General features: G+C 40.3%; 1 protein-coding gene across 3 annotated transcripts in view; it reads right to left on the reverse strand.

Moving 5' to 3' along the window:
• ephb2b (eph receptor B2b) overlaps positions 1-23,830 on the reverse strand; it is a 154,622-nt gene that overhangs the window by 66,593 nt on the left and 64,199 nt on the right. For all 3 annotated transcript variants that reach the window (XM_053483769.1, XM_053483770.1, XM_053483768.1), the window contains exon 3: positions 16,228-16,912. In XM_053483769.1, the coding sequence (XP_053339744.1) occupies positions 16,228-16,912 (685 nt within the window). The remainder of the gene's footprint in view (positions 1-16,227; positions 16,913-23,830) is intronic.

Here is a 23,830-nt window from a genome sequence, read left to right on the forward strand (position 1 = left end):
CTAGTAGTTCGATCCTGGCTGTCGACCATTATGAAGCAAAGCCTTCGTCATCAAAACAAACAGCTACATTACCGGCTTCCCCCGAGGCTTGAACCATGCATTCCATAGCTCAGTGATCACTTTCACACAGGTCAATCCTGGCTTCTCATCGCAACAGCCATGAAGGTGAAGACAGCTTATTATCGTAAAGTAAACTGATGGCAGTTGTTTGTCAGCAGAGCACTTGTTAAAATTTTTGACTCTCTCAGCTCAGACAGTTGAGCATATATGACTTTTATAGACATTTATTTCTTATCTGCCTTTGGATAGTCATACTGAGAAGAGCAGCTGGGTAAATACTGTAGGGTTGCCAAGTAACATAGACCCATAGACTGGCACAATGCTGATTTGCTTTTAAAATCCTCTTTTGTGACTGCAAAAGGCCACTTAATCTAAATGAAGTGTAATGGAACCTTTGGCAGTTTAGCTGAGAAAGCGTCTGAGACTGAGAGACTTGCTGGATTAGTCTAAGGTTCCTGGAGCTAGCAGGATTAGTCCAGAGGGTCTGGCAGGAGCCGACGGACAGTTGCACACTGTAGCGGAGATCTTTTTTTTTTTTTTTTCCTGTTGTGTGACAGGGGATCTGCAAGAGGACAATGCTAAACATCCTCTCTATAGTTTGAGATTAAATAAAATGAAAATTAAAAGAACATCATCCTACAAGTAGGGACAGTTGTAGTATTTCATCGAGAAAGGCTTTCAGAAGATTGCATCAGCAAACATCTACCAGTGAGATGAAAATTTTATTATGAAGAGAATTTATTCACTCCAGTTATAGAGATAACATGATTGATCCATGTCCAAGCATTGCTTCAGTTCTTGTCTTGTGAAAACTACAGCATAAACACAGTGCTACATACAGTACCATGACAACATTTACATCGAAACAGATCAATGTTGCTTCTTGAGCTTGAATACTTTATTGAACCAAAGCAATTACACAGAGTGTCACAGGCAGTAGGTATTTTTAGCTGGACAGACTAATCAAGCACCAGCTTCAGTAGGCTAGGGTAACCTGTGCCTTCCCAGCAGTCAAATACCTTCTTATCAGCAAGTTACGGGTTACAGCCAGACAAGCTCAATTAGCCAGCACTTCAGCTTTGCATGAGGCTGTGCCTGCTTTCAGCACACGCCCCATATCAACAGAACGAGAGCGTCGACTGACAAGTGGGGGCCTCCCACAATGGCTTGATTGTGGCCAGTGCTGAAAGCACTGCCGGAGATTAGGGATAGAGCGTAGGTAGACGGAAGTCTCATCCTAACAGGGGTAGGAGATTGACTAGAACAGATGGTGAAAAAAAATACAACTTAATAAGTAAAGCAAATGACAGAGAGTATGCAGGACAACTGGGAAAAACTCTTCACAGTAGTAGTTTATTAGGAATATGTTGCTTTGCACCCCGATTCTTTTCCCAAGAACTAAATGCGGAATGACTCTCAGCAAACTTTTTACTTAGGCACTTCTACAAACGGTGTTAATATCTGTTTGCGTCTTTTGTAGAGGCTTCTGATGTGCCTGGGCTTGTTTCCTGCTGCTGCTTTGATAGTAGTGGCTTTGAAGTTCTTCCACTTTTGTAGCTAAACCAACCAAAACAAAACAACTACAATTGTCTCTATGATTTAAAGCCAGTGGTAATCGTTTTTTTTTTGGAAGGTGTATAGCCAAAGCCAAGAAAATTCAGCATTGAATGCACTGTGGGTCCGTGGAAGTACATTTCATACTTCAGGCAATGGAGCATCTGTTGAGCTCAATGGACTGCTGCGAAGCATTCTGATGGAACCATTTGATCCTTTTTTCACATGCACACATAGATCACAAATTATCATGCCTCCTTGTCATAAATTTAAAAGAAATGTAAAATCCCATTGCTACAATATATGCAGGGGTGTGTCTTAATCAAGATGTGCTGTACAAATGCAGGAACAAAAAATAATGCAGAGGAAGCAATGGTATCATATGTGTTACCAGAATCCCATTACATATTTATTAGGATTACTGAGGCTTTATATAAACTGTAATTACCATATAGCTAAGGTATGTCCGCGCCCAGTTAAATGAATCGCTAAGACTCTTACTCCTCCCCTGTAATAAAACTACCCTCAGTGATTGAGCCTATGTGGTCTGATGGCAAATTAGGTCATTATGTGAAAACATGTCATTAAGTGTTTAAATCTATACACTGCTACTTATGGTAACAGGTTCATGTGGAGAAACTGTTAAATTGTGATGTTGACATCATTACGGCCTTGTGCGTATGGGAGCAACTACTTCTTATTTTGTCTTGTTTGTAAAAAAAAAAAAAGATACACACTTTCCACAAATTCTGATCATCTGTCCAGAGCTGCACCAAGTACTGTTACAAATTATAGGCAATTAATCACCAGATCACCGGTCCCATCAGCTTGAAAGATAAACGCCTCAAAAAATAATAACCCAGCATGTGTGCTTCTATACGGTTGCTTTTCAGAGCTGCAGATTAAAACATGACATGCAACTCCAGCAAGTCTTAACAAAACCTGAATGGTGGGCACACAGCAAGGCCCTTTGATTACCAAGAGCTGGTCAATAATGCTAATGGTTATCCTGGGTGCTGCAAAGCCATTCATCACACAGCTCCATTAAACTCGACAGCAACACAAAGCATGGTCTTTGTGACGAGCAGTTAAAGTTGGGCAAAACCAAGTACTGAGAAAGACATCAGTATTGAGAATGATTGATGCATGCATAAAATTGATGCCAAATATTTTCGGGATCTTCACCATGTGAAAATGCTAAACACTAAAAACGCTAAAATGCTTAGAGCAAACAAGAAAAAAATATCCATGACATACTGCGGCTATATAGGTATGTCTCTAACAACAAAATCTTTGTTATCACTCCCTCGTTGTGTTCCCTTTCCTCTGGCTTTTGGTTTTTACCAAAAGGCCATCTTATCAAAGTTATTTTCTTTCCAGGGATGGAAAATGCCATATGGAGAAAAAGAACCAACACAACGCCTTTATTAACATGGCTTTATTCATTCCAGCTGTTTCTCTCTTTCAGAAGGGGAGTGCTTCTGTGCACTTCAGAGAGAAATGTGCCCGGTATCGTCTCTGTGGTGCCGCCACACAGTGTCTTCTGGCGCAAAACCGAAGGGGGAAAAAGAGCCATCTCGACATCTAGCAAGTATCAGGCGCCTCCCTGGGTTGCCGGTTTGCAGAAGAAGCCTCCCAAATACTGGGTCTTGCTGACAGCCTTGGTCTAACCACACTGGAACAAACTAGTCTCGGCTCTCTCCCAGTGTCTCCTAGCACCAGTTGATGCTGATAACAATAGTCATCCAGCATTAGTGTATCAATGGCTTGGTCAGAATCAGCCTAGTGTTTGAGCACTAACAGTTTCTGTCAGCATTAACGGACCCTTGACTTCTTTTCTAAGCCATTGAGCATTATGTATTGTGGACATTCCTAACAGGATGAACGCAATGATTCTGCAATGATTCACTTCGGTTATGACCGATGTCTGCCAGAATGTGGTTTTCTGCAAATCATTTCCTCACCAAGAAGTCATTAAAAATCTCACTACCTTGCAGCAAGTTGGGTGTACAGCCTACTACACATAAAATATTGAATTTCATAATGTGGAAAGCCAAGCCATAAGAACAATGGCCAAATGTATCAGACACCACAAGTGGATTGGCACATATCAACATAGAACTCCCAACAGCGTCATATCCATCCATCCAAAATGACTTGGCAGGAAGGAACTTTTGATGTTCTTAGTGGGAAATGTTTTGTAAGAAATTGTAAGAGATTAAACAGGATAAGAGGTGGCTGTACATTATAAGTACTTCCACTATAAAAAAAAAATCCTCTCCAGTATGCCCACTGCATGTGGTTGACAATCCAGGCCTCAATTACCACTTCATTTTATTTCACCATGAGAAACGCTGTATTAACATATTAGTTGTGGACTGTTCCAGTTCACTCATAAGCCAAGAAATCAAATGATCTCAGTCAAAGCCGCTTCACATATAATATTAGGACTAAAAATTGTGACAGTGACTTAAGTTCATCCTTCATGACCTGGATGTCCAGAGTGTGTCGGATGAATAATTAGTCATTAGTAGTACAGCAACTACTACTGCACTAGTCAGACATGATCAAATGCAGAATTGTTCAATGACAAGTCATTTTATATAGTCATGGAATGAGTATCTTCTAAAAGTGAAAAATAATAAAAAAATCGAGAGAGAAAAGGGAGAGAGAGAAAGATGCAGTACTTTGATTCGCATAAATGGTTCTGCCGCATTTCTCAGGAGACAACTTCAGAAAAGGACTGAGTGCTGTTTAGTCCTTGTTTATGAAGACCATAAGGCTATTCATTATGCACTGCACCAGTTATGAGAAGAATGTCCTCAAGAGTAATGCTGAATAAGCCACATGCATCTGTTTTTCATTAACGCACCTACACAATGAGTGTTTCACTTCAACCAAAGTTCATACGTGTAAGCATGAAAACAAAGCATCCTATAAATCGGTCATTAACATTACATCACTTGATGTTTGACTACTTTTCAATTGGTCATAAAATTGAAAACAACTGTATTTGGCCTGGCTTCGAAACTGGGGCCATAGATTTACTGAGCATCAAGAGTAAAAAAGACAAATTGGTAGTTTACAATCTGTTTAACACTCTTAAACTGTAACGACCATGCTGAGAAAAAAATAATAACTTCATAGTCTACAGTATACACAAACTCTTTTAATATCAATACCCATATGCTGTATTTATGACTGGCTGATTTATGTTGTTGACTGCAGAGTGTCCACCCTAAACTATATGACTTTGCATGCACACAAACTAAATTCCGGTTCGAATTACACTGCTTAGAGAAGTCCATGGCCATGGATGAATATACTGTATGAGGCAAAAGAGATAAGAGGAAGAATGTACACAGTCATTGTTGACTTAAAGAGGTATCTGGGATTGTACATATATACGAGAAGGTAATGATATAAGGGGGTGTTCGTGAAACAACTGACTAAGACAAGTGATCTTCAAGAGGCCACTCTAAACATGCGCCAGATAAAACGCAGAACAAATGAATGACAAATCATTTTTCAGGATAGGATGAACACAGCAACCACACAATGTTGAACTTGGCAAGCGTGCATATGGAAATTGGAGTGAACCGTGGCCAGGATCAGTCCCTGTGTATTTACATAAGCAACACTGAATTAATGTCCAGGGTAGATTAATTTTAACTAGAGATCTATCCAGCTAAAGTCATGCTACAGGTGAGTAAGTCACTGTATCCGCTAGATGAACTTTTTTTTTGGTTTCCTAAACAAAACTAACATGCTGCTTTGGGTAATAAAACCCAGCTTGTAGAGTTTTGGTAAAGTCTAGAGCGCCGAAGCAGCTCATTGATTTTAGATATTTTTTACTTAGTGATGTCTTAGTTCAATGTTTTTGCCATATTTTGCAATTCCAAGTCATTGAATTGTCTAACATGTATGGGACGGGTGAAATACAATAACACTATTAATTTCTGTTTAGTCCTTTAAATAGCTATATCTTTGTCTGTATAAGCATTTAAACCTAAACTGACATATGTAACAAGAAACCTACAACTATGTCCAAATAAGCATGGAGGAAAGAAACGCAGAAAAAAAAAGCATAGTGTATAAATTCTGGCTCTGACACTTTAATTCGCAATAGGGCTAATTAGAGATGTGTACATGACGTTTTTTATATCCTGCAAACACCGTTATTATTATATTTGTACCTTGTAACATTTTCTAACTAATTTTGTTAAACCCATTTCCCCAAATCTAGACAAACCACTGGGCTAATTTAAACCACGGTCTCTCCGAACAGAAAGCTACTCAAGATGCTATAAATACACAATGCCACAGGTTAATGTTAAAGATTGTGCCCTTACGTGTGTCCAATGCCTTAAAGGAATAGGTTAGATATTTTCAAGTCTGTTTGAAATCCAAGTTTAGGTGCATACACTGATCAGCCATAACATTACAACGTAAAACATTTTGCCTAATATTGTGTGGGTGGCACTGTCCCCTCAGGGCAATGCCTCTGGGGATGTGCTAAGGTGGCTGGCATCATGCCATTGGCAGCAAATCTTTTGGGTGGTGTGGGTTGCGGAGTGAGGCTTCTGTGGTTTGGGATTGTTTGTCTGGCACATCCAATTGGGTGGGTTTTGGAGGCCAGGTCGTGTATGCGTTTCTAACTTGTCCAGCGTTGACCTTTTTCAGCAAATTGTGCTGCATTGGCTTTTCTGCAGGATTGGGCCAGACATGCTGGCCTTTGGTCCTCACAGACATAAATCAGCCTTGGCTGCCCATGATCCTGCCACCAGTTTGCTGGTATATAATTGCTAATCAATATTAATGTGTTACTGTTTTGTGGGGTTAATGTTATGGCTGATCAGTATACAGTATAAGTACCTAACAGTATGTCTTGGTCATTATAAATTTCACTGCTCTGCGCTCCAACCATGAAGTTTTTCATCTTTAACGCGAGTAATTAATCAGCACCAAAAACAAAAGATTTACCTCTTTTCTTATCCTGGAAATAAGTGTGTGGCTAGTTTTGGTTAGGCACACAGCTACTTCCAGATTAGCTCACATCCCCATGCACGGGAAAAGAAGAAAATCAAATATGTATTAAATTTACTGTAAGTTTGAAAGACACCGATTCACTTGATTTAGCCCAGTGGGACAGCAAAAGCTTAATATGAGTCTTAGCTGAACTTTGGAAAGTATTTTTGCATGAAATGAGGATAGTGGTATTTTGCTTATATTACGTTCAGAGCTCTGGGTGACAAACTGCATGGTCGGTTTGCAGAGTAAGAAAACTTATAATGACCAAGATACATCGTAATGTCCTTATATGCACCTCAACTGACTAAAATGTCGTTATTTTGTACGTGTTTAATATTTGTATTCGCATACGTTAACTATAGAATACATTATAAAAAACTAGTTAATTTAGATGTCTAATCCATAATGTACTGAAAAATCTGATTGCAAGCTAAAAAAAAACTCTGTGCAGAAATATATTCCTGATCATCTTCGCTCCTATACATACATGTACATTCCATTCTTTATCTATAATAGTGTGTGGTGTGAAAAAAAAGCAAATCTCGTGGGTCAAGAAGGCAACCGTCAGAAGACTCAGCTTTCACTCAGCATGTTCTTCATCAAACGTATGGGAGTGTAAGCAAAGCCATTAAGTGTCAGGATTAGCTGAAGGCTCAGCAGTGTCATCTTTACCTGCCTGTGGTGCCTGTCAGAGGAAAAAGTTTGTACTGCAATTCAACTTTCATACAGACCATTGATCACAGAGTAACCTGACAGAGCAAACTAATCTCCTTTGGGTGTGTTTCACAGAGATAGCACGGCAGAGAACTTTGCCAAGTCGGGTTTTATATGTATGAGTGTACAGAACCTGAAAAATAACAAATTCATACATCCAGTCTTATGAGACTCACGAGCACTCGCGGAAGCTCGGCTTAGTAGTTTCAAGACAATATGTTTTGCCAACATCACCCAACGAGTATATGGATTAGGAAGATTTAGATAATCTTCAAAGTTGTCACAAAGTGTAAACGATCAAATCTATTACGAGAAAAGCTTCCGCGTTAATACTTAAGTGTCTATGATCTCATAACTATGATAATCCAGGATCTAAATTTAGTTTCCATGTCATTGATCTTCCTGTGTTGTGATTAAAACATTCCTGGCGCCCATCAGCCTTCAGTGCGGGAAGATATTCAGTTCTCTGTGTAGTCACTGGCGGGATTGTCCGTTTGTTTTTCATTGTTTCTGCTCCGTTCTCCTGGAGTCATCTACTAATAAATCTTAAGCACCACACTTAACCTAACATGGAGCTGAATGTGTTCAGTAAAATACCTCTTTTTAGGCCATTATCAAAACAGAAAGTCTGCTTGAAGAGCTGACAGCGAATCTAACATGTCCCTCAACATGTGAAGCCCTATTAGCGATAAAAACGGCTGGATAGAGAGGCGCGGTGACGGGGAGATGAGCATGAGCACTTGCTCTCTTTCTCTCTGCCTTGCCCATTTTCTTGTTTAATCTTTAATAAGGGGGAAGGAAGACATCAAGACCTTTTGGTAAAAGACTTATTTTTAGAATCTATTAAAAACGTGGGTAGCTGCGAAAAGAAAGGATGTGCAGATAGACGCTTGTCTTTTAGCAGGAGCAAAGCTCTCTCTGAACATGGCAAAGCTCCAGCACAATATGTCAATTCTTTTCATCATACAGTATGTCACTTTTCAACAACCTCAGAGACACCAAAACAGATTTCCTTTGAGGTATGTAAGCAAAGTACTGAAAACGTATCAAGTTTCAAAATCTGTCCTTTTTTGTGTGGAACGAAGAAAAAAAAAATAGAACAAGTGTTCGAAAAATCCGTTTTTATTCAGTCGCACACAGTGCATGCCTGTGAATTAAGGGCCTTAACATACAGTGCAACAAAATCTTCTGAATAATCTTTTGTCTGATCGTATGTCAGAGGAGAAGGAAACCAAACACCATGTCTACCCTTCTGTACATGGCAAGGGGTCAACAGAGTGAGAACAACTGGATTCAGACAGGAGGGAGCATGACCGCATAACACAGATGACGTTCCTCCACTCAAACTCGTGGAATGAAAGATATGTCTCTTGGGATACTTGCTGCTTACACATCCCTTGAACAGACTAAAATGGACAGAAGCCCGAAGACGCTTCAATTATAATGTCTGAAGTGCATTGCAGCCACTTGCCCCTGATTTCTTCAACTGCCCTGATCTAAAGCACAGCATGCCCTTTTCCCCCATTTTGGGATGGTCATCTTTTGTTTCTTTTTCTTCTCTGACTTGGGTCCAAAAATTTTCCCCATGGCCCTGCACAGACCATGAAACAGAACTCATGAGAGTTGTGGCATGTCTTACTAAACTCATTGCCCAGATCATGATAGAGACAAAAGGTCCATATCTTGTCTACTTTCTGAAGGCATCAAAGGAAACGTCTGGATGAGATTCTACCCGTCATCCTACACCTCTATTCCTCAGATCTCTATTTTTAGATTTCAGAGCTGAGATTCCAACCAGGAATCAATATAAAATACCACTAAATAGTGATAACACGTTTTAAAGATGAGAAGAAAGGCCATCACATGGACTTCAAGGTATGAGATCAAGCAATGTGGAGGGTCATATGGAACGATTTAAAGCACCAATCTCACTGAGTGTCAGACCGTTCCCAGACGCCTGGCTCAGCCATTATCGCTTTCACTGGAATGATGAATGTGCTGTGAAAAAAAAATGACAGTCAAGAATCAGCAGGACATTTGTGGCATTGTAGACGGGTAGGGAGTCTCTAGGATCAGCATTATTACAATTAATCTGTAAAAAAAAACACACACACACACAAAGACAAGCTGAATAAATGTGAAAGAATGCCCTCCTGGGTCTCAGCTGGGACACAAACAACCCTTACAGATTTTGAACGAAACGGTGCGGATTTTATTCCTTATCCTGCATAATTACCATGTCTGCCACCATCAAAAGTACTCAGTGTTCTTAGTCCCGCACTCGCTTCTAAAGGCAGACCCCTTTAGACTACAATCCATTGTAGTGAGCTTAAATTTCGCTTCTAAAATTACTCGACTTCTCCGGACGGGCGCTGTGCTGAGGACTGGCAACAGGAGAGCAGTTAGAAGTTCGGCCGTAAAAAAGTGCTAGAATGCTCACATGTGGATCAGGTCGTCGCAAAATGGCAGCAGAGGGGCCAGGTTCTGAGCGCTTTCTAATCCAGGTGAGCAGCAGAGAGGTTGAAAAGAAAGGCTTCGATTACATCCACAGCTGTATATATTACGTACAGTTCGTGTGGAAAAAATAAACAGCAGTAATATATATTCAATGCAGCAGAGATGTGAATGAAAAGTTTGTAGTATTGATTGCAAACAACCAGCTCAATATACTGTATGTTGAGTTTAACATTAAGCAGTTTAAGAGTACTTTAGACTACTGTGTAATGATGATAATATTTTCAAACAAAAATTTTCTTAACATGTACCATCGAATGTACCCTGATCAGCCACCACATACTATTTATGCATAAATATTAAATATCAATTATGTACTAGTAAACTGGTGACAGGATTTTGGGATTCAAAGGCTCATTTATGCCCATAAGGAGCAAAGGACAGCCCTTTCAGTCTGATTTCACAAAACAGCTAATGTAGCACAACTCACCGAAAAAAGAAGTCAATACTGGCTGCAGTAGAAAGGCAAGCAAAGAGCACAAGGCCGTCACCCCGGCTTCCAATCCCAATCTGAATAAGCATCAATAGGATGTGCCAGGCAAACAAGTCTGACGCATGGAGCTCCCAACACAGCACCCAAAGGATCTGCTGGCAACGTCTTGGTGCCTGGCCAAAGAGCTCTTGAAGAACCTACACAATACTAGGCATAACGTTTCTGTTGTAATGTTATGATGGTAATATTAACATGGATTTTTGTCATATACACCTAGATGTTCATGATGCATCTAGTGATAGATTTAGGGTAGAAAGAAAAACGACTAAATACGCCGCACGGTGTAGTAGTCGTGAAAAAAAATAAAATAATCTGCAACATCTGTCTGCATATAAGTTCTAAAGTGATGAAACCACTGTTGAGTTCACTGAAAAAAACAACAACACTTATGAGAAAAACTCTGCCAGCTGGATTAAAATAAAACAGCTGTAAAAACGGAAATACCCAGTCTCACTAGGTGAAAGACATCCTGTAAAGGCTTAAGACATAATCATCATGTTGTTCTAGTCAAGAATAATGAGAGAGAGAGAATGAAAGAGAGAGAGAGAGAGAGAGAGAGAGAGGGGAGAACAGCTCTTGCTTTTGTTTCCCTAGAATCCTAAATCAGCAGCAGTTCAATAGACCTCAGTCATGAAATTCTCTGTTTCTAGGCCTTGGCATGAACTCAACACAACAGTTTATGTCTTGCGTACATTTGAGAGCACAGTAAGTAACCTTTGACCAGTTACTGTAGTCAGGCTGTCTGATGTAAGTGGTGTTCATCTACATCACACCCCTGTTTCTTTCGGAATAAGAACTTAAAATGGTTCTTGACATTGTTGCTAAGAAGACCATATGTCATGCTTCTCTTACTGATGATCTACTGCTAACAGAAAGATAGACAGATCTCTGGCCTAACGCTTACACTGATGACCTGCCAGGTGTTAGATCATTTCAGTGTATCAGAACCTAAATGAAAACAAGACTCACTACAAAAAGCCTATATCTTACCAAGTGAAATATCTTTCATATAGACCGAATTAACTAAACTCTCTTTTTTTTTGTGGATTGTTTTTATAGATTACAAATTTAATGTAAGATTATTAAGCTCACTTAACTTAAAAAGGCCAATATTTCATACAGTTTCAAGCTTAAAGTCTGGAAACAGCACTTGCAATGCGAAAAACTTATAAAGAGAGAACAAAAATTCCATTATTAAAGATAGTTTCACTTGGAGCCATGCTCTTAATTATTAAAACCCAAAGATGCAATTTGGAACAATAAGATGCACAGAGGATGCTTTATCATCACTAATCCTTTTTGCAATGTTTTGCAATATTAATTGTGAAAAAGCATGCATAATAAATAAAGAAATACACCAAGTTGTGAAATAAATCAGCGTCTGCGTTTGATTTCATTCCAACTGTTTTCATTTTCTTTTATTTATGACTGACATGACAGCTCTTTTGTGAAACTGGTGCCACCAAGCCACAACTTCTTTAGCTGTTTTGTTTCTCTGAGACAGCTGCCTTATTCCCTCAATCGATCTTTATTTGAACACCGAGTTTCAGTGTGAGCCTGATGGAGCTCTGTTTGTGTTGCTTCATGTCATGTGCTGAGCGACTGTGCAGCACTACATGCGAGGTCACACTGCAAAAAAAAATGACATCAAGTGAAATCGTCTCGAATCTAGCTAAACCTATTGATAATTTCTTAAAATAAGTCGACAACAAATAACAGGTTACTATGATAATTACAAAAACAAAATAAAAAATTAAACTTTTAATAATCACCTGTTAATAGCCATAAGAAGTGCTGGAAAAGCACTGAGTGTAAGCTCGGCCGCGATCACTTGGCTGCTGCTTAATTAGAAGATCAGGTCGATCTGGTCTAAGCTTTTTTTTTTTTCATTCTTTGTCCGATCACCTTGCGAAGGGTTATTTTAGCAAAGAAATGACAGAATTCCACGTCAATTACTATTCAATACATTAACTAACAATCTGCTGACCGTTAATAAGACTCGCTGAGAATGGTTTCATCACATGAGCCCAAACAATTAAAAACAATATTCATTCGCTAAGAACAAAAGTGGTAGGGTTCGGGGTGCACACTCGTTTGTCCGGTGCCCTGTGTACACGAAGACGAACGTAATACAGTTTAGATTTTTTTTTTTTATTGTAAATAAATTATATTAAGAAATACAGCGGAATATTGTGACTAAATGACTTTATTTCATTGTTAAAATTTTTTTTTCATATTAAATAATTACATCTTAAAGTAGCATTTTTCTCTGCCTGACTTTAAGGGGGCGGCGCCCCAGTGCCCTTATTGACCGGCCGCCACTGCTGCCCATAGAGTAGGAAATTATTTGCTTGCACTTTTAGTGACAAACAAAGTTTAATAATCTTACATTTGGTTTGTTGTAAGTTTCAAAATTTCAAGAAATTATAGACAGGTTCATGGACACATCACGTGCTAAGATGCAGTGCACTGAAAGATCCTTTATTCTCTGTTCAGCCCTTCGGACCCTCCCATAAGAAAGGTATCTAGGAGCAGAGAGCTTCTCCTACAGTGCTTTAATGCAAAGGTGGAGACTCCTTCACCTAAGAGACCACTCTCCTACTATACAACCATGACTCAGAGATTACAGAAAAGCCTTAATCTTTAAGCTATGTACAGTACATGAGATCATTCCCGCGAAACCAAAAGTAATGGCGCGAGGAGAATAGGTTTTGTATACGGTGTTGGTTTCACTCTTTAGTGAATATACGGTCTAGCCTACGGTTTAGCGTAACTTCAGTCGGAACGTTTGCATTCTTTGATCTTTATTTGTATTTTGCGTGCGGCTCAGCAGGTCTCATCATTGTATGCCCATAAATTAAAGAAGGTTTTTTGATCTACCTGCTTCTACCGATTACAGAGGAATGCATGAGCAATGCATGTTGGCCGGAGGGGGGGCGGAATCTGCTCCTGTTCCACCTCATGCTGTGAGAAGTCTGTACTTAGTAGCCATGTCTTTTTTGTCTACATTGTTCTAGAAGCTTAACTAGCATTTAACATCCAGTTACATGTCAAGATGTGGCGCCTGCAGGCAAAACCTTTAAAGCCTCGTCGTTGGGTCTGTGTGAACTTGCCGTGGTGATTTTATAGTTTATTACTTTACTTTCACTGAACGGCATACTTAAAGAGGAACTGTAACATTCGGCAGCTTGCTGGGTGTGTCTGATTGTAAATTCAACCTGTCATTTGCACATATGGTGCCACTGCTTAATGTTAGTAATTCCCACAGTTTAAATTCCTATATGTTCCTATAAGCTAAGAAATCAGATCTCAAAAGTAAAAAAAAAAAAAAACACAATTATTGTTTAGGAGTTGACCTTTCTGCCCAGGAACATGACTCCTGTTGTGACCAGGTCAAAAAGTTTGCTCCGTTTCCAGATACATGCTGTGACGCTGGCCGAAGAACAAGACCCTAACTCTCCCGAACTCCTACAGCTCGGAACGAAATCGGAGCTCTCTTTTTAAGGGACATTCCTGCTGAAAGACATCCTCATGGCTCATTTCCTTCTATCGTCTCCATGGGAGGAAACATAATCCGGTAAGATGGTCGCAGATAGGAAAGAGCGCAGCTTTCAAAACTCCAAACACATTTGTTCGTTGTCAATATTTTGACAGAGTTCTTGTCAAGGCGCAATTATTTGTCAAGTGCATTGCCAAGGATTTAATTGATACATGCATAATTACATGCTTTGTCACAGAGAGGAGTTTGAACAAAGCTTCTGCAGCCTTATTAATGGGGCAGGGAGACGTCTCTGTCATCAGTGGATCTCATGATTGCTTCGCAGCCGCCTATAAATCCAATACCGTAAGAAGATACGGCCTCGTCCCTGAGTGGACATCTTTCACAAATCAATTCATTACGCCCTTACCAACTGCGATGAAAAAGCACCCTTTCATAAATCAATCCATCCCCCTATCCTGGATACTGGCAGTTAAAAGGCACCGACCACAGTTATGCTTTTGACATTGTCTCACACGGAGCTATCAGCTTTCCTCTGCCAGAAAGATTTATAGCTGAACGAACCGATGGCAGATTTCAATCAAACCGGCGTATTCACAATGTGGAAAACCACATACAATGGTGTAGCAGCGCTTCGCCTATTTTAATGCTTTTATTTAATTTCCTCTTCATGTTTCTTCAACAAACATCAATTGTTTAAAGTTATAGAACGCATATGTATCTAAAACACATCATGCAGCCGGTTTTATTGTATGCCAGGACAGATCCATGTCACACAAAGAGTTGGCTATATTCTCCCCTCCAAGCATCTCGCCATGTGGGTGTGAGACAAATGAGGACCATGTCATCCTGTAAGACATGACAAAGCAAGTCGCTAGACATCAGGAAGTAATAGGTATGCTCCATCATGAGCTGTAGGGATAATGTGTTGAAGCTGATGGACAGTTGAGGAGTGATGACTTTTGCATAGAACAGTCACGGATTTCTAAAATAGCTCAGGGCAGAAAAGCAGCTCTCATACTGTTTGCTGAATCCAAAACCAAATTTACAGCACCTTACATTTCTTTTGGCTCAGATCTACACAGAAATGCTGCTCACAACCCAAAATGCACAGCAGGTTTAGTTCACTTCGTGCAGTTGGATCGTTTCAGGTTTGAAGCGCTTTCTCGTTAGCGATCAAACTGCGGTAGTATTTGATGGAAATCGGACTGAGACCACCTCGCTTGGATGGTCTCGGATCGGTTCCTTTGTTCAAATCTATAGAAGATCTTGCTTTTTGAAAAGCAGGACTGTTAGCATTTCAACATTTTTTACATCTAGCCGTAAACAAAATATGCTTTAACCGAACAAGACCAATGGGATATTAAAATTGGTGGCACCCAGTAATTTAGAAAAACACACAAACATGTAATTATTCTGTCTTTTCTTGCCCAGGTTTTACGGGCATATATTTCGAAAGCTGGAAGAGGGGTGGGGGATTGGGTGACCATTCTCATTAGCTGGCATTGAACACTTAAAAGCAGAGCGCCACTCGGTGAGAGAGATGATCGGCTACTGTGACCGTTTAGCCTGGCCAGTGTCATAATTACAGCCTGCCTTATGAAAGAGGCAGAGCACACAGAATGAGCGAATGAGTGTGTGTGTGTGTGTGTGTGTGTGTGTGTGTGTGTTTGTGTCTGTATTTGTATGTGTGTGCATACAAGTGTGTGTGTGTGTGTGTGTGTGTGTGTGTGTGTGTATAGAAATGGGGGGATTGTAACACAGGTGGGCGTTTTATTGTGTCGTCTGTGCCAGCGTGGAGCCCGTCTGCAGGCTGGCGTTGCCGTGGGAACAGGGCTGACGGTTGGTGGTTGAATCACAGGTGAGGGATGGGGAGGGGGCTGGCCTGAGGTGGTTGGTTGTGCGGGAATGATAGAAAGACAGCTCCAAGAAGGAAGGAATGATCGATTGAAAGAGGGAGTGAGGTGTAGCAACAATACAGCTGTGCCAAGGCCATCTGTATTCTATGCTCTACATGCTACATTTACTGAAAAAAAAAAAGAAAAAAGAAAAACCTTGGAGGAATTATGCTTTATAGAAGAAAGGATCAAGAAAGGTAAAAAAAAAGTGTCACTTGAGCAGTAAAAAAAAAAAAAAACATTATTTAATGATTTGATCACATTGAAAGAGCCCATGAATGTATTTTTTATCCATATTGTAATACTATTAAATACTTATTATAAGGTATAGGAAAACAGACAGGGTCTTCTCAACCATTTTATCATTCTGACTAAAAAAGCAGCATTTCAAATGCAGAATTGAATAAAAAAAAAAAAACATTGCCCCAAAACTAAAGAGAAAATGAGATTACGTTTGTGCTTACCTCGACATACAGTGCCATTGTCCACAGGTTCATGCCCAGCCTTACACATGCACCGACCGATGGGCACCATCCACTCGCCATCTCCATTACAGTAGAGTTTGATGGGTACATCAACTTCCTCTGCATTGGGGATGCACACACCCCTTGCTGCCACCAGTGAAGTACTTTCAGCCCCCGAAAGCGTCTCTTGAAAAACGGCCCCATTCCTAATGACCCGTGGGCATTTTCGGTAGAAAACACGGACGGCAATGAGTGACATGCAGCCGCCGTAATCCTGGAAGGCCAAGTAGAACCCATTACGTGAGACGGGCCCGAAGCTGCGCACCTCTGTGTTGATCTTCATCACACGTCCACCCAAGTCCACCTGCGAGAAACTTTCGTCGGCAGCGATGGTGTCCACTTTGATCCACGGGTTCTCCATCCAGGGAGGGTAAATTTTAGTGGCCGTGTCCCCGTCCGATTCGAAGTAGTACAGGTTGAAAGTCTCCTTGCATGACCCTGGTACCCGGGGGATGCTGCTGCAGTCCCGCACTGAGAACTTCATCTCCACATGGATACGCTGAGCTCCTCGCCGGTGGATGTACTTGGTGCGGACCCAGTTATTCTGGTTGGCATCGAAGACGTTGCACACTTGATAGGTGCGAATAGTGTTCATGTTCTCGTCGTACCCGCTCACCTCTTCCCACTGCAAGAGAAAATCAAAGGAATTTCCAATTTACACAATGGATATAGGAGAGTACATTCTTATACTCTTTACCTCTGGTGTCTCTATGATGTCTAAAGCCCTATAGTCTATGACAGCCCATGTAAGCCTATTCCCATTTGAGGGGGAACTCACAAATTACTTACATGAATACATGAGCTTTAAACCGCAGGGCAATAGTGAACATCTTGAAACATGCTCTCTCATGTCTGTCTAGGCTCTCTGGGGATGTTCAGAAAGTAGCCGAGCCATTTTCAGAAACTTTCCCCACAGGCACCAGCTAGATTACAGGGCAGGAGAGGTATGAGGTGAGGATGAGGGTGAAATCTTCTGGCTAGCCTGCCAAACGACTGGCACTGGCAGTAAAATTGGCTAGAGTTGGACCTTTTTGATGGATCCTCGACTTGGCCAAGTGAACCGTGGCTGTTTATTTGCCCTTAAAAGAATGTCCTATTGAAACAGTACACTAAGAATGGAAGAGCAGGTGATTAAAGCCAGTGTTTATGCAGTCAATCGTTGTTTTTTTTTGGGCTGAGGTGGTTTCCGCTTGTCATCGGAAGATGCTAAATATAGCCACCGGCTATCTTTAGCATTTTCATAAACATGAGGGAAGGTATCCAGAAAGGAAGTGACCTTGCCAATGAAAAAAAAATGACTAAACTTCTAGCCTTTATTCTTTTGGGGGTTTTTCACCTTTTCACCCATAAAATCTGAAACATTATTTAGATTTAAAATAAAAACGAGTGGCTGACAGAATTCGGCAATTGTCAACCCTCTTGTTAATGCAGACCACTGGGTTGAAACTTGGCAGTTCCAACACATAAAATTTCACCCCTTACGCGTTACAAACTTGGAATAATTCAATTATACGGATGACCATTTTAGGAGATGGAAACAGACTTCTTATTAAGTTTACAGCTATATATTGCACACACTCAAGCAATAAGGATGCATGCACCAGAGACTTCACTGCTGGCTTTAAAGTGACTCCAGATGCCTTCTCTGTGGTTTTCAAGTCAGTTGGATAAGGATCAAGCTAAGGGCCCTCAGCACTAAACAACCAAGATTCCAACCACAAGTGAGTCGGAACCTTGACCTTGATCAGCAGGGGAAAAGCCATTTTCTTCACTTGATAGGCTTCTTTACACTCCGGCCACAAAGCCCATTGAGCGTCGATTCCTTTAACCCGCTTCCCCACCCCCTCCCACTTTCACTCTTCACTTCACTGCTGACATAATTTCCCAAATTAGTCGCTGCTTAACGAGGATTTTGACAGGGTTTTGACGGGATTCAGTGAGAGCGTCAAGTCTCGTGTTCAAGACCCCCATTCTATCAAACACCCGCAAAGTAATTAGAACAGCTTTCTTTTACTAGATTTTGTCCTTCGTTCTGAATAATGTCTGTATTATTATCTGAAGCTTGCACAGTATGCACAGGGCAGCATTTGCCACAACACTGCCTTATTTAAGACACCTTGGTATCGTTCAAGCTGGTAGCTATCTTCATAAACTCTATCAGGTGATTCATTTGTTATGAAAACGACTATTCTGACCACCAAATGAAGGATTACAAATGTATTTAATGTTCAGTTGCCTTAATTCTGTAAGCTGAGAAGTCATGTGTCATGTGCTTTAATATTGGTCATAGAAATGAACAAATTTGTCCATGCGCATTAGATGCCGCTGACCTTACCACTTTCCTTTAAGCAAAATCATTCCTCTATTCATCTGAAGGTCAAATAAATAGGAGAAGACAAGAGTATAACATCCTCTTGATGGAGGCTGCAGAATTGACTGATCAGATTAGAAGGGAAGCAATGCAGTTACTAATGAAGATGGAGAGTCAGGGAGGGCAAAGCATGGTGCAAAGGGGAAGAGGTGGCGTGAAGGGGGAATAGAGAAACCCCAAACAAACCTATTTTGAAGAAGGGCCTCTCTTTGTCCTGCCATTGCTTTTCTGCCTCAACCAACAGAGAAAAGCAAATGAGGCATAATAAGGGCCCAACGATCAAGCACCTAATGTCAAATTAAATGAAACATCATTTTCACAGGTTTTTTTCCCCCCGGTGTTAAGTGGGAGTATGGCTGCAGGTGGTCATGTGCTTTCAAAAATGAATAGGGAAAATCTAAGACAGCACATCAGCATGGCTTCTGCATGCACAGAATTCCATCCCCCCACCTTCTTTTGCTTCACATTTGTGCTTGCTATAAAGAATTAGGGAAGTCCCTTGTTAACACCACAAGTAACACAACTAGGTACAGCGCAGCACACTGGATGAGTAATTCTCAAAGTGTCCTTCGTAGAAATGTCTGTTTTTTATTACTAAAATATGAGGCATTGTTAGAAGAAAGGCCTTGGTTTAAGATTCCACTCCTGAGTGTGTAGTTCACATTTTCTTGAGAATGAACACGGGAACTAAACACCAAAGAAAGAAGAAGCATATGAGGGCCTTTAGATACAAAAGAAAATAACACAAGCTGTTCTCTTTTGAGGCCTCAGTTCAGGAGCATGGGTCCAACATAAAGAAGCGTGTGGGAAGTGGGACATCGTTAGTTCTTGCGCCCATTCCACAACCTAGAGATTGGCACTCAAACAGAAAGGCTGAGGTGCTGTTGAGTTCTGTGGCTTGAGACTTGGCCTTAAAGGTTGCATTGAAGTATAAAAAGGGTCGTCACACTCTGTGTTAGTTTGGAATTAAACTATCCTAATGGCTCGGATCATTAGATGTGAACGTCTCACGAGGCCTTTCCATGCAATATTTCAATTACAGGAGTACTGGAAAGGTCTTTGTCACTTACCTCACTGCTATACTATGGATAGATAACTAGTACAGTGGGCCAATTTCAATATCTCACTTTCAGTAAGCCAATACTTATAAAGGTCGTGGAAAGCAATACTGGAAAAAAACTGGAATTAAACACATGTAACTAAGGACATTGTCTTTGGTATGCTACAGGCTTTGAACCCTCAGTCACTATTTTGACAAACAATAGCCCACTGACATAAAGAACACGATTACTAAAAACAATAACCTCAATAACCTCATCACCTAAAAAGGCAGAAAGATCGAATGTGATGTAATCTATAAGCTTCCCTGACATTCTCTCTGGCTTGCGATCAGTACGGTCTAGCATAACAGACTGCTTTTTCATGAATTATGAAACAGGCTAGCTTCAGGGGATGAAAATGCTGTCAGCCATAACCATTTTTTTTTCAGTATTAATTGCCCCGCCATGATAAAACTCTTGAAATTTTATCTGGACTTCAGCATCTTTCACTAATAAACTGTCACAGTCTTAAAAAAAAAAAGTACACGCGCCCAGCTATCATAGCTCTCTCCCAAGACTGTCACTCATAATACTGTAATACAGTGCTGGATAAGGAAAGCACTGCTGACATCTCATCTAATGAATTACGTTCTTTTAACATAGAGTTATTAAAATCTAGGCAGAATGAGTTTGGAGAAAGCATTCTTGGTGCAAAAATTCATGAATCTTTAATGGATTCATGTAAAAAAAAAAAAAAAAAAAAAAAAAAAAATACAAAGAACAAAGCGTACTGAATGCTGAGTTCCCAAATTTTTAGTGGTGAGAAATCTGTCAGCAGACACGTATGTCCTGAGGGGACATTTGGGACAAATGACAGGCAATCTCTGTGTTGAATTACAGAGCAGTAGAAGTCTGCATCTGTGCACCGTTGGGCTTCCCACCACAAACAGGGTGCAGGGAGAGAGAGGTAGGGAAAAGCTAACGAACTGAGCCATCTTTAGCAGTCAAGTCCAATTACTGCGATCTACTGGTAATGTGCAACATGTGAAGTTAGACAAACAAGCTTCCAGTTGCTTCTTTAACCCTTTATTTTCATTCTCTATATACTGTATATAGTCGGAAGTTTAGACATAAGCTTGGATTTTTTTACATTTAAAAGCAATAAGGATTTTTTTTTACCTATTAAAAGGGTCAGCTATTCTGGAATAGTTTTTGTCAGTATTGAACAGAACAGTATTGTCAGACGTATTTGCAAAACACTTCAAGCGCCATAATAAAACTGGCGTTTTATTATTTCCAATTCCTCCCCGTCACTAGGGGGCTCCCACAACAAGGCTACTACCAGTCAGTTGGGAGTCCGAACCACGTGAAGCCAGCCAACTGCATCTTTTTAAACTGCTCCCTCACGCACCGTTAGGGCAGCAAAACACACTCGGAGTACAGCGCTATCCGCTCCTTACGCTTACCTGAGCTCACGGACGCCCCTGATTGGCTGTAGAGCCGTGATTAATGTGGGAGCACTAAGTACCGCTCATCCGTCCCCTCGGCCAATCAGCTCTCTCTAGACCTCCGGCTGCGAGAGGTTACAGCATCACCCGGGAATCAAACTAGCGACAGGGGTGACTTTACAGTACCACCGCACCACTCGGAGGCTTGCAAGACCAAAACTTACCTCGGCTGCAGAGAAGTTCATTCAGTGTTACAGTCTCAAAAATCCCCAATTTACAGCACTTCAGATTAGAGCTGTTATGAAGATACTGGATGTGCCCGCGATTTTGTACATGTGGAATTTAATAACACACTCATACAGTAAGCACATTTTTAAAAAATGTGTGAATGAGATAAACTAATGATTTTTTTAAATTTCGATTTTTTTATGATACAAGTGCGTTTTTCTATTTAAAATTCAAAGTAGCATATCTTCTCATCCCGTGGGCCGACTGCGATGACACAAAGCCTATATGTTACCTCAAGCTTAGGCAAATACACCCCATTAAAATTCTTTCAGCAGTTTAACGTGATGTGTGCAGACAAAAATTAAAACAAAACATGTATTTATGTCAACTTTACAACTTTATTATACAGTATGTATAGAAGATGGAAGGATACCAACAATTTGGTAGATATACTGTATTAGAAACTGCTGGTAGTTTGTTTTTTAAAATGCTCTCTGTAAACCACAGTTTAAAGATAAAAGATGAGACACTACCACTGCCAATTTGACCTTAACAATAACAGAATGACCACACAGAATTTTTTTAGAGACCCTAAAATCGCTAAATTCGACATTAAAAACCGTCCCTAATTGGCATGCCAAGAAACATGACTGTTGTTCAGTTTTGGAATGCACCCTAAACCAAAGACCTCTTCCCAGACACTCACAGGCCCACTGTGTTTGGTATTATATATTATAAACAGACATGGCTGCTTTAGGAACATCTGTTTCTTTCCAACTCCTAGCTCTTTGTATGCCGCCCATTGATATAGAAAGTGTGCAGAAGTAGACCTAGTACAGTTCTGTAGATAATTACGGCAGATAGTCATAAAAGTCATAAAACCTTAAACTGAGAACCTATTCATAAAATTTAGGCTAAATGATGTGATCTTTATATTATCTTTAGAAGCTCTAATGTCAACACCACAATCTCAGGGGTTTCCCCCTAGCAGTGTGTGACAGTGGCCACTTTTACAGACTTTTTACGACTCTTATATTGACCTTTTGGCTGTCTGTTGTTACTTGTTCAGTGCTCATTAGCTTCCTTGTTTAATCTCGGAGATTTTTTGTTTAGTTTGTCTTGCATTGAATGTGTTACGGTTCTATTATTTTTCTACGTTTACAAGACTCCAGGGATTCTCTAGACTTCAGGGTCGAGGGTTCGGTTCCTGCCTTGTGTATGTGTGCATGGAGTTTTCATGCTTTTCCTGTGCTTAGCAGGTTTCCTCCCACAGTCCAAACACGTGCGTTCCCATGGTTGCTGTAATGTGTGAATGAGTGTATGTGTCAGTGTGTGCCCTGCTATGGATTGTGTAGCCCCTCGTGCCTAATGTCTCCTGGGATTGGTTTCAGGCTTCCCATGACCCTGTGCAGGATGAAGTGGTATAGAAAACAAATGAACGAACGAGACTCCGGGTTGCCCAGTCATGCTTGATGCTGACAACACTGATGTTTTTTTTTTTTTGTTTATGTATTACAAATTAGATCCTGATATATATATATATATATATATATATACGTCCATCTCCCCCTTTATATATCATTGAAATCTGTGATTAATTTGAATATTTCATGATTCAACACAAAATTGCCTAAATTAAGCAAAGTATTCACACCCCTCATTGTGATACCTCTAAGTTAGTTTTAGTGCAAACAGCAGCAAGCCAAAATTCCTATCATTACCATAATGGAGGTAACCTGTGTGCAATGAATGTGTTATGTGATCTCATTACAAATTTACTTGTATTTCTGTTTAATTATAGCTTGTTTCATAAATAAATACACATTACTATATGAATCCAACGGTAAAAATCCCAATACTGTAAGTCCATATGATTATTGGTGTTAACACTGCAATATATAGTTGGGGTATCAATACTTACGCACGGCACAGGGATATTAGAGTTTCTTTGCATGTTCTTTCTATATTGCCAGATTATCCATTTTCCACCACCAACAAAAAGCATGCTGGTAGGTGTGTTGGTAATAATAATTTGTCTTTTAAAGTAAACAAGATGCAATATATTTCCCATAGGAAATGATGTAAATGTAAAAAATAACAACGCTGTGGCGTTCGTATGCAGAGGTACCACTGTATTTTATTGACAAATCCCGGTTTAACTTGAACAGAACTTATTCTGAATGCATTATTCAGAATGATAAAAATTTATCAAATCTGGCTGTAGAAAAGTATCACTATTTATTGCCCATTTGTGGTCCACACACCAAACTGTGCACTCCTGAGAACATTCTACATGAGGATGGGTGACTGCATGAATGCGTTTATGAACAGCTGCTTGGGTGGATAAAGGGATAAATGAAGTAGTGAATGCCTGCCACATCTGGATATTTTCTCCTCACATACCTCGCAGTAGGTTTGAGTTTATTTAACTAAGCTACTCAGTGTCAGGAAAGCCG

The sequence above is a fragment of the Clarias gariepinus genome, chromosome 23 (assembly GCF_024256425.1).
Source record: "Clarias gariepinus isolate MV-2021 ecotype Netherlands chromosome 23, CGAR_prim_01v2, whole genome shotgun sequence".
Classification (NCBI taxonomy): domain Eukaryota; kingdom Metazoa; phylum Chordata; class Actinopteri; order Siluriformes; family Clariidae; genus Clarias; species Clarias gariepinus.